We start from the raw sequence: 12,680 nt of genomic DNA, 5'->3' as shown, positions 1-12,680 counted from the left end.
TGGGGTCCCCCCTCCCAGACCTCTTTAACCCCTTGTCCCCCATGCAGACTGGGATAGCCAGAATGCGGAGCACCGGCCGCGTGGGGCTCCGCACCCTGACTATACCAGCCCGCATGGTCCATGGATTGGGGGGTCTCGGAAGGGGAGGGGCAGCCAAGCTTTCCCCTCCCCCTCCGAGCCCTTGTCCAATCCAAGGACAAGGGGCTCTTCTCCACCTCCGATGGGCGGTGGAGGTGGAGGCCGCGATTTCCTGGGGGGGGTTCATGGTGGCATCTGGGAGTCCCCTTTAAAAAGGGGTCCCCCTGATGCCCACCCTCCCTCCCAGGAGAAATGAGTATAGGGGTACTTGTACCCCTTACCCATTTCCTTTAAGAGTTAAAAGTAAATAAACACACAAACACTTAGAAAAAGTATTTTAATTGAACAAAAAACATAAACACGAAAAAAGTCCTTTAATATTCTTAATTAACCATTAATACTTACCTGTCCCTTTAAAAGCCAGTTCCCACGCAATATCCTCGGAAATATACTAATCAGTTACAATGCAACAAAGTTGTTACAATGTAACAAGTTTGTTACTTTGTAACTCCACCGCACCCGACGTCACTCGCCGCTCACCCGCCAGCCGCCGCATACACTAACGCTAAGTCCCCGCCGGCTCCCGCCGTCCACTCCGCCCACACCTGTCACCCATATACATGCTGGCACCCATGGGTGCCAGCATGTATATAGGTGACATGTGGGAGAGGCGGGGAGGGCAGCGAGAGCCAGCGGGACTTAGCGTCCTGCACCCGACAGAGCTCTGAGCTATATAGCTCAGAGCTCTCTAAAGCATCTTTGTATTTGGGCTCCAAGGAGCCCCATTGGCCCTTAGCAGACCAATGGGGTTCCTTCAAATCAGAAGGAACCCCATTGGTCTGCTAAGGACCAATGGGGCTCCTTGGAGCCCAAATACAAAGATGCTTTAGAGAGCTCTGAGCTATATAGCTCAGAGCTCTGTCGGGTGTGCAGGACGCTAAGTCCCGCCGGCTCTCGCTGCCCTCCCCGCCTCTCCCACATGTCACCTATATACATGCTGGCACCCATGGGTGCCAGCATGTATATGGGTGACAGGTGTGGGCGGAGTGGATGGCGGGAGCCGGCGGGGACTTAGCGTAAGTGTATGCGGCGGCCGGCGGGTGAGCGGCGAGAGACGTCGGGTGCGGTGGAGTTACAAAGTAACAAACGTGTTACATTGTAACAACTTTGTTACATTGTAACTGATTAGTATATTTCCGAGGATATTGCGTGGGAACTGGCTTTTAAAGGGACAGGTAAGTATTAATGGTTAATTAAGAATATTAAAGGACTTTTTTCGTGGTTATGTTTTTTGTTCAATTAAAATACTTTTTCTATGTGTTTCTGTGTTTATTTACTTTTAACTCTTAAAGGAAATGGGTAAAGGGTACAAGTACCTCTATACTCATTTCTCCTGGGAGGGGGGGGTGGGCATCTGGGGGACCCCTTTTTAAAGGGGACTCCCAGATGCCACCATGAACCCCCCCCCCCAGGAAATCGCGGCCTCCACCTCCACCGCCCATCGGAGGTGGAGAAGAGCCCCTTGTCCTTGAATTGGACAAGGGCTCGGAGGGGGAGGGGAAAGCTTGGCTGCCCCTCCCCTTCTGAGACCCCCCAATCCATGGACCATGCGGGCTGGTATAGTCAGGGTGCGGAGCCCCACGCGGCCGGTGCTCCGCATTCTGGCTATCCCAGTCTGCATGGGGGACAAGGGGTTAAAGAGGTCTGGGAGGGGGGACCCCACGTCGTTTTTTTTTAATATTTCCCACACTCAGAACGAAGTAAGTAAAACTCTTCCCACTTGGGGGAATCTATGAAAATAAAACACTATTGTTACCTGTGCAAAAAAAACTGACATTTTCCGCATTTAAAAGACATTTTTGCCCTTGAAACTTAAAAATCGATTTTCTCAAAAACTATAAGGTCTTTTTGAAAAAAATTTTCCTCTTATTCCCACTGATCCCCTTAATATACCCTGTGAATTTGGTGTTCCTAAATTTTAAGCAGGCTTTGCTATTAACCGTTAAAGTCGGCGGGTTTTTAAATGTATATATTTTTCCTTTGAAACTTTAACATCGATTTTCTCAAAAACTGTAAGGTCTTTTTGAAAAAAATTTTTTCCTCTTATTCCTTCTGATCTCCTTAATATATTCTCCAAATTTGAGGCTCTAAGCAATTAAGGGGGCTTTGCTATTAACCCTTAAAGTCGGCAGCTACCTAACATTGATCCATGCGTCAACTTTTCCGCTTGGCAGCATGACCTTACGCATTAATTGCGAGTAGGAATTTACGCGTATGCCAATAACGTAACAACCTGATTCACGGTATTCTTACGCGTAATTGCGTAAGGGCTATGCGTAATTACAGACATGTACCGTAAATGGATGTCTACGCCGTAAGCATAATTCCGTAATGCGTAATAGCGTAAAATTACGCGTAATGATCCGTAAGCGTAGTTTTTTCCATTACGCCCAGCACTGCTCTAAATAACGATAAGGCTTTAACGCTAAATAACAATAAGGCTTTAACGTTAAATTACAATAAGGCTTTAACGTTAAATAGCGATAAGCGGCAAATGGATTAGCGGCAACACCGTGCGCCATTATTCTCGGGCGCCATTTTCAGATGGATCCGTTTGAAAACCATTTTCTTTGTATTTTTAAAATCGATTTTCTCAAAAACGACAAGGTCTTTTTGAAAAATTCCATATATTCTATGTAGCAATTTTGTTAGCAGTAGCATATATACGGGCTGTGCTATTCACTGCCAAAATAGGCACAAAATTATGCTTAAATTACACATAAATGAATGCATAATTACGAATGCTTACAATTGCATACAAAATTAATTACGCTTTTCCCCGGAATTTCGCATTACGATTACGATGCATAAATGCGAATTACGATGCATAATTACACATAGGTGTCATTTCTGCTCATTCCTAGCCACGCAGACCATTAAAAATTCATAAGCAAAAATTAAATAAGAAATATTTCAATTTAGAGGATGGGAATAAAGTTTCAGTTAAACACATTTTTCAGTAGATATATTTACACAGATCTGTACATCAGTCCTGACAGAGGGACAAATAAGGAAGAAAGAGGGACAGAGGGATTTGGTTAAAAAAGATGGACTGTCCCTCTGAAAAAGGGGCAATTGGAAGCTATATATACTCCATAGTGTTTAGTGTACAAATGCATAATAAACATGCTGTGATGGACAGATTTATGGGGGGAGGTAATGTTGTTTGTCTATTCAGGGTTATGTACAGCCACAGTTCTTGAGCTGCATTGCATGCTCTATTGTATTGCAGCATGGCATGGTGTTTATCCTCTTGAGGACCACAGGTTTACACCACCCTAGTGACCAGGCCATTTTTAAATTCAGCACTGCACAGCTTTAACAGTTTATTGCTCAGTCATACAACTTAGCACCCAAATAAACCTTACCTCCTGTTCTTGCCACCAATAGAGCTTTCTTATGGTGGTCTCTGATTGCTGCTGCATTTTTTTTTATTTTATAAAAGATTATCAGATTATCAAAAAAAAAAAAAAAAAAAAAAAAAAAAGCAACCCTGTTTTTTTTGGTTCCCCCTTCCCCCCAAAATTGTCTCTGCACTATGATCCATACAATACACTAAACATACATAGGAATCAACCTATGTATGGGATTTGATTGTGAGCCATTTGCAGGGACAGTCAAGTGACAGATCTGTCCCGTGTACAGTAAATCCCAGCTCTGTACACATAAATATTTGCCTTTTTTGTGTATTTCAGCCTGCCAGCTCCGATCACAGCTGGCAGGCTGTTCACGGCAGGTTCCTGTGTGCTCCTGCAGGGAGCGCGCTCTCGTTCCCTGCTAATCTCCTGAGGGCAGCGATGACGCTAATCTGCATTAGGCGGTCCTGTGCCTGCCACACTCCAACTGCCCATCGGCGTTAGGCGGTCAGGAGGTGGTTAATGGCTATGCCTGGGGGTAATAGTAATGGTGGCCATACATGGTACAATTTTTCATTTTTTTCCGATTAGATAATTTAGTTCGATTATTCCGTTAGATCGAATATAAAGATTTTTCCAGCATGTCCAATCTGATTTTTCTCGAAAAAACGGGATAATCGTTCGAATTTCTTGATCGAAAAAAAAAATATTTTCAACTTTCATTCGATTCAATCATTTAGATCGAATAAACGGGATAATCGAACGTTTTTTATTGTACCATGTATGGCCACCATTAGATGTTGTTTATATGTGATTGATGACTGCATGCTGCGGCTAGGTAGGTGTGTGTTATTGGTGACTGTTTTCTGTAGACAGTTAGCGCCCGGTATGTTATTTATGTGTGCGTTGGCTTGCTGTTGGAGTATAGCTTTACAGATGGAGGTTATGTTGTTATAATATATGTTTTGGGTGCTTTTATCTGCCGGCATGTTCCCTGCAGCTCTCTGCAGTCAGCAATGTGCAGTTTACTAGAAGAGCAGTCTCATCCAACTAACTCAGTATTCAGGTCTGTGTTTTGTTAAAGTGGGATTATCAGCCATAAAATCAAATTCCATTTACCCACTGCTCTGTATTTATGTAGTCTACATCCTGACCCTGCATTGCAAGCATCCCCATATAATCATAAATGTTTCTGCTGTTATACATTTTATCTTGACCTGGCTTTATTCTGGTGCATTGTCAAGGAGAGGGAAGCTTGTTCTCTCCCCTCTCACATTCCTGCTCCCCGCTGATTGGCTGAGGGCAGATCAGTGTGACATGAAGCTGAGAAGGCAAATACACCTCACCCCTTTGTATTTCAGCAGCTTCTGCAATCTATACTGTGTTCATATGTGTTTACAAAGCAAGCTAGATGTGACCGTGTGAAACGAGGCTGAGAATAGGAGAAAAGTTTTTTTAGGAGAAAAAAAAGTAAGGGAGCAAATGACATCAGGATTGGCTTCAGTCAGAGGCAATAAAGATGGAAAATGCCTGAAATAGTTTTCACTATATTTACTATATAATATCCACTGAAATCAAAACATGGACAGCACAATCCATATGGTATGTAAGTAGAGCAAGTATTTATCTACTTATATATGTTTTATATATTCTACTTCTATATGTTTTCTTCCTGGGATAGTATGGCTGTTCCTGCTTCTTTAAAGGATACCCGAAGTGACATGTGACATGATGAGATAGACGTGTTTGTACAGTGCCTAGCACACAAATAACTATGCTGTGTTCCTTTTTTTTCTTTCTCTGCCTGAAAGAGTTAAATATCAGGTATGTAAGTGGCTGGCTCAGTCCTGACTCAGACAGGAAGTGACTACAGTGTGACCCTCCCTGATAAGAAATTCCCCTTTTTACCTCTTTCTTGCTCTCAAAAGCCATTTTCTGCTAGGAAAGTGTTTTATAGTTGGAATTTCTTATCAGTGAGGGTCACACTGTAGTCACTTCCTGTCTGAGTCAGGACTGAGCCAGCCACTTACATACCTGATATTTAACTCTTTCAGGCAGAGAAAGAAAAAAAGGAACACAACATAGTTATTTGTGTGCTAGGCATTGTACATACACATGTCTATCTCATCATGTCACATGTCAGTTCGGGTATCCTTTAAGTAGCCAGTTCTAGGTGCCTCAGTAAAATGCAAAATCCCTATGTTGGCAGGAATGATAGTCAACAACATTCACCCCATTCAGAGACTTGTGCTTGTACTGTATTAAACTAGACACCTGAACAGATTTCAATCCCTGCCTGTTCTCTTCAGCTTAGGAGGTGGCCATCTAGTGGTAATTTATTGGTAATGCAAGTGGTGGAAGTTACAGATCTCTTTTCAGCTTCCCAAGTCAAGTGTTTCCCTCTTATCTCCTCCTCCTTTCCCAAAATAAGTTTGTTTGTTTTTTGTCTTTTTCCTCTAGTTTCCAAGTTGACTAAAATCAAACGTCCTAATGAGCTGGATTTGTCCTTTGCATTGACAGAAATCAGATGCTTAGCTCCTTTTAACTTGAGTGAATGCGCTAAACCAGCATCTGCATCCAAGAGGAACTGCAATTAAAACAGTGGCGTAGCTAAAGAGCTATGGGCCGTGGTGCAAGTTTTGCATTGCCCCCCCCCCCCCAAGCACTCTATACATAACAATTTATACGGCGCACCAAAACCTGCCAACAGCAACTACAGTGTCAGAGATGCAAGAGGGGGATGGGGAACAGCTTGTTAACGATTGCTACCATTCAAAGCATGTATAGTAGTGATCATTACCAGCACAGGACCAATAAAGAGGTAATGCTGTGGTTGAAGGAGGGCCCTACGGGGCCCCTCTGGCCCAAGGGCCCCAGTGCAGTTGAGACCTCTGTAATCCCTATTGTTATGCCACTGAATAAAAATAACATAATAAATCGCTTACTTTTTACAGTATCGATTTATAGTTCTAGTCAGTGTTTGCCCATCGTAAAATCTTTCCTAATCCCAATGCATTGTGACATTTATCTCTGATGGTGACATCTTTAGTTCTGCCAGGTGATCTGTACGGAATGTTTGTTACTGAGAGTTCTACGCACAGAGGGATATATTGCTTGCTTGGCAGTTGGAAAAAGCCATTATTCTGGAGCAGTAAATAATGTTTTGGACTGTATTTTCCATGCTATGTGGATCCTATAAAAATATGAGTGTAGTTTGCATGATTTGAGTACATCTGTTAAGCAGCATCAATATGTTTCTTGGCGTTTCTGTTCAGCAGGTGGAGGTATGTTGCCAGCAATGATGCCTATGGCTTCTTCACCATTGTCTGCTCCGGGTGCCTCGAGAGTCATCCCAGTGGGAGGTGTTTAACACACTAGTATATATTATAACAAGAAATACCCCGACAATGTTTTCAAATACTACTTATTCTTTCTTATAACTGTACTGATGTATTCAACTCTATATACTGACTGCACTGATCTCTCCCCCTCTACACTCTATATACTGACTGTACTGATATATCCCCCTCTACACTCTGTATACTGACTGCACTGATCTCTCCCCCTCCATACTGACTGTACCCCTCTGTCCCCCTCTACGCTCTATACTGACTGTACTGACCTCTCCTCACCTCTCCTCCTCTACACTCTGTATACTGACTGCACTGATCTCTCCCCCTCTACACTCTATACTGACTGTACTGATCTCTCCCCCTCTACACTCTATATACTGACTGTACTGATATATCCCCCTCTACACTCTGTATACTGACTGCACTGATCTCTCCCCTCTACACTCTATATACTGACTGCACTGATCTATCCCCTTCTACACTCTATATACTGACTGCACTGATCTATCCCCCTCTACACTCTATATACTGACTGCACTGATCTCTCCCCTCTACACTCTATATACTGACTGCACTGATCTATCCCCCTCTACACTCTATATACTGACTGTACTGATATATCCCCCTCTACACTCTATATACTGACTGCACTGATCTATCCCCCTCTACACTCTATATACTGACTGTACTGATGTATCCCCCTCTACACTCTGTATACTGACTGTACCCCTCTATCCCCCTCTACACTCTGTATACTGACTGCACTGATCTATCACCCTCTACACTCTATATACTGACTGTAGCCCTCTATCCCCCTTTGCACTCTGTATACTGACTGCACTGATCTATCCCCCTCTACACTCTATATACTGACTGCACTGATCTATCCCCCTCTACACTCTATATACTGACTGCACTGATGTATCCCCCTCCATTCTCTATATACTGACCGTATTGATCTATCCCCCTCTACACTCTATATACTGACTGTACCCCTCTATCCCCCTCTACACTCTATATACTGACTGTACTGATCTATCGCCCTCTACACTCTATATACTGACTGCACTGATCTATCCCCCTCTACACTCTATATACTGACTGTACTGATGTATCCCCCTCTACACTCTGTATACTGACTGTACCCCTCTATCCCCCTCTACACTCTGTATACTGACTGCACTGATATATCGCCCTCTACACTCTATATACTGACTGCACTGATCTATCCCCCTCTACACTCTATATACTGACTGTACTGATGTATCCCCCTCTACACTCTGTATACTGACTGTACCCCTCTATCCTCCTCTACACTCTGTATACTGACTGCACTGATCTATCACCCTCTACACTCTATATACTGACTGTACCCCTCTATCCCCCTCTGCACTCTGTATACTGACTGCACTGATCTATCCCCCTCTACACTCTATATACTGACTGCACTGATCTATCCCCCTCTACACTCTATATACTGACTGCACTGATCTATCCCCTTCTACACTCTTTATACTGACTGTACTGATGTATCCCCCTCCATTCTCTATATACTGACCGTACTGATCTATCCCCCTCTACACTCTATATACTGACTGTACCCCTCTATCCCCCTCTACACTCTGTATACTGACTGCACTGATCTATCCCCCTCTACACTCTATATACTGACTGCACTGATCTATCCCCCTCTACACTCTATATACTGACTGCACTGATCTATCCCCTTCTACACTCTATATACTGACTGTACTGATGTATCCCCCTCCATTCTCTATATACTGACCATACTGATCTATCCCCCTTTACACTCTATATACTGACTGTACCCCTCTATCCCCCTCTACACTCTATATACTGACTGTACTGATCTATCGCCCTCTACACTCTATATACTGACTGTACTGATCTCTCCCCCTCTACACTCTATATACTGACTGTACTGATCTATCCCCCTCTACACTCTATATACTGACTGTACCCCTCTATCCCCCTCTACACTCTGTATACTGACTGCACTGATCTATCCCCCTCTACACTCTATACTGACCGTACTGATCTATCCCCCTCTACCCTCTATATACTGACTGTACTGATAACTCCCACTCTACATTCTATATACTGACTGCTCTGATCTTTCACCCTCTACACGCTATATACTATATAGACTGTAATTATATATTCTCCTACTACTATACTCTGCATTATATATAGAAACTATTCTAGCACATAATCTTCCTCCTACATTTTACATTCTATACACTGCCTCTACTGCTATAGCCTCCTCTTATATTGTGTGTATGACCCCACTACCAGGGGTGAGCCTGGGGTGCCTGGCACCTGGGTGCAAGATTTTCTCTGGCGCCTATGGGAGTGGTTAAATTAGATGATACAATAGAGAAGGTACATCGCTACACTGCAGGCTGGTAGAGACAGTGCTGGATCCTGGATTGCTCGATCCAAACAAAGTAGCAGGTAGAAATGGAAGGTCCGCAACAATATCTCTTGAAAATGCTCAAAATCTTTATTTGGGACGTGTCCTCATATCAGTAAAAGCACAGCTGACATGTTTCGGGCCAGATATTGCCCTTAATCATAGCTCAAAATCACACAAGGTCTCATCTGTTTTTATATAGGTGGTAACAGAGCAGGGTGGGGCACATGCCTCTCCCACTGAATGAGGAGTTAAAACAAATATCAATCTCCTTATATGCTGCAGTCACGACCCATATATGCATGAATTTATGTTAAAAAAACCATACAAGGTAAAACATAAAATAAAAGCAAAAAACAAACAAAAAAGAACAACAACAAAATGAGAAGCAAAAAAACACAGCTCTTAGAGTGGTGATTAATAAAGTATTCATGATGTCACCAAGGCCAGATCCCACCTAGCATTCAGACCTTTGGGGACTCTAGTTCCAAGACGGAATATCCATAGAGCCTCCCTCTTTCGAATTATTGATAGTAGATCCCCACCTCTTTTTGGTGAAAAGACCCTCTCTATGCCCTGAAAAATAAAACCGGACATATCACCACCATGTGTCTCCCGAAAATGTTTGGCTACATTTGAGATGTTTCTTGTGGACCAGGTGATTAAGGGCAATATCTGGCCCGAAACATGTCAGCTGTGCTTTTACTGATATGAGGACACGTCCCAAATAAAGATTTTGAGCATTTTCAAGAGATATTGTTGCGGACCTTCCATTTCTACCTGCTACTTTGAGTGGTTAAATTAACCGCGCCCAACCACATAACCACACCCATGTCCTTCCTAATCACACCCACACCTTCCACCTCTTTACGCATGCATGTGATACCCCATTCCTACCCCTCTTCCATGGGCTTGCTCCTGGCTGGCTTTGGCTTCCTGCGAGTCTGCTAGTCTCTGGACTGACTCAGGCTGAGAGGCTCTGCGAGTGCGACGCAGTCACACACTGCGTATTTATGGCTGCCTGCGGCCACCCTACTCTCGCTCGCTGACGTCGGCTCCTCCCCCATGCCAAGCCCAAGGTGGGCTGCCTGTATCTTTCCCGTTGCGCCACACAGCCTGCCAGTGTTGCCAACCTTTCACGTTATTTTTTACTGACAAATACCTAAAAATTTACTGACAAAAGATTATTTTTACTGACAAAAATTCCCCACTAAATGCACATAAGAGACAGCTTTTCCCCATGTAAATGCACATAACGAGAGACAGCTTTTCCCCATGTAAATGCACATAACGAGAGACTGCTTTTCACCAGCAAATGCACATAACAAGAGACTGCTTTTCACCAGCAAATGCACATAACAAGAGACTGCTTTTCACCAGCAAATGCACATAACAAGAGACTGCTTTTCACCAGCAAATGCACATAATGACAAACAGCCAGTGTCCCCGGGATAGGTAGCCAGGGGGTATATGTGCCCGGGATAGGTAGCCAGGGGGTATACGTGCCCGGGATAGGTAGCCAGGGGGTATATGTGCCCGGGATAGGTAGCCAGGGGGTATATGTGCCCGGGATAGGTAGCCAGGGGGTATATGTGCCCGGGATAGGTAGCCAGGGGGTATATGTGCCCGGGATAGGTAGCCAGGGGGTATATGTGCCCGGGATAGGTAGCAAGGGGGTATATGTGCCCGGGATAGGTAGCCAGGGGGTATATGTGCCCAGGATAGGTAGCCAGGGGGTATATGTGCCCAGGATAGGTAGCCAGGGGGTATATGTGCCCAGGATAGGTAGCCAGGGGGTATATGTGCCCAGGATAGGTAGCCAGGGGGTATATGTGCCCAGGATAGGTAGCCAGGGGGTATATGTGCCCAGGATAGGTAGCCAGGGGGTATATGTGCCCAGGATAGGTAGCCAGGGGGTATTATGTGCCCAGGATAGGTAGCCAGGGGGTATTATGTGCCCAGGATAGGTAGCCAGGGGGTATTATGTGCCCAGGATAGGTAGCCAGGGGGTATTATGTGCCCAGGATAGGTAGCCAGGGGGTAATATGTGCCCAGGATAGGTAGCCAGGGGGTAATATGTGCCCAGGATAGGTAGCCAGGGGGTATTATGTGCCCAGGATAGGTAGCCAGGGGGTAATATGTGCCCAGGATAGGTAGCCAGAGGGTATATGTGCCCAGGATAGGTAGCCAGGGGGTATATGTGCCCAGGATAGGTAGCCAGGGGGTATATGTGCCCAGGATAGGTAGCCAGGGGGTATATGTGCCTAGGATAGGTAGCCAGGGGGTATATGTGCCCAGGATAGGTAGCCAGGGGGTATATGTGCCCAGGATAGGTAGCCAGGGGGTATATGTGCCCAGGATAGGTAGCCAGGGGGTATATGTGCCCAGGATAGGTAGCCAGGGGGTATATGTGCCCAGGATAGGTAGCCAGGGGGTATATGTGCCCAGGATAGGTAGCCAGGGGGTATTATGTGCCCAGGATAGGTAGCCAGGGGGTATTATGTGCCCAGGATAGGTAGCCAGGGGGTATTATGTGCCCAGGATAGGTAGCCAGAGGGTAATATGTGCCCAGGATAGGTAGCCAGAGGGTAATATGTGCCCAGGATAGGTAGCCAGGGGGTAATATGTGCCCAGGATAGGTAGCCAAGGGGTAATATGTGCCCAGGATAGGTAGCCAGGGGGTAATATGTGCCCAGGATAGGTAGCCAGGGGGTAATATGTGCCCAGGATAGGTAGCCAGGGGGTAATATGTGCCCAGGATAGGTAGCCAGGGGGTATAGGGTCCCCGTTTAGGTAGTGACAGGAGCGCACCCAACCCTCCCCTCCCGCCGCTGCTGCCTCTGCCGCCGCCGCTCCCCCCCTCACCTTGCAGCAGCTTCAGACCTCAATCAGCGGGCGACCCGACCAGTAAAAAGGCGCCAGGCGCACCCGCTCTATATGCGGAAGTGATGTCACTTCCGCATATCAGTGCGGCGTGCTAGGTCCTAGCAACCGCCCGCCTGATCGAGGTCTGACGCGGCGCCGGCGGCTAGAGGGAGGGAGGGAGCGAGCAAGCGGCGGCCACAGGGGGAGAGCGGCGGCCCGGGCGGCGCCTCTCAGAGGCAGGCGCCTGGGTGCCTTGCACCCGCAGCACCCGCCCAGGCTCGGCCCTGCCCACTACAGTACTCATGGCCGGCCTTTGACCTGTGCGACCGGAGCGGTCGCACAGGGCGCCGGCCTCCAAGGGGCGCATGTGCAGAGGTTTCTATTCCCCTCACTCGCGGCTCCCTCCGATCTCCGGCACTCACTGTCAGCCCTGTTCAGCTGTGGGTGAATCGGCAGCTGTGATGACAGAGGGAGCCCAGTGGTGGCGCTGTGTATCTCAAATACAGGAAGTGCTTTCCTGAATGAGCACTTCCT

At 46.0% G+C, this 12,680-nt stretch overlaps 1 protein-coding gene across 8 annotated transcripts in view; it reads left to right on the top strand.

Annotated features, from left to right (window-relative positions):
* The window catches only part of LOC137533846 (alpha-2-macroglobulin-like protein 1), a 220,453-nt gene that overhangs the window by 97,911 nt on the left and 109,862 nt on the right, over positions 1-12,680 (top strand). For 5 of the 8 annotated variants that reach the window (XM_068255096.1, XM_068255097.1, XM_068255095.1 and 2 more), the window contains exon 19: positions 6,773-6,856. The exons of the other annotated variants lie outside the window; for them this stretch is intronic. In XM_068255096.1, the coding sequence (XP_068111197.1) occupies positions 6,773-6,856 (84 nt within the window). The remainder of the gene's footprint in view (positions 1-6,772; positions 6,857-12,680) is intronic. 8 annotated transcript variants of the gene reach the window in all.

The sequence above is a fragment of the Hyperolius riggenbachi genome, chromosome 10 (genome assembly GCF_040937935.1).
Source record: "Hyperolius riggenbachi isolate aHypRig1 chromosome 10, aHypRig1.pri, whole genome shotgun sequence".
NCBI lineage: Eukaryota > Metazoa > Chordata > Amphibia > Anura > Hyperoliidae > Hyperolius > Hyperolius riggenbachi.
This window is presented reverse-complemented; position numbering and strand designations above follow the sequence as displayed.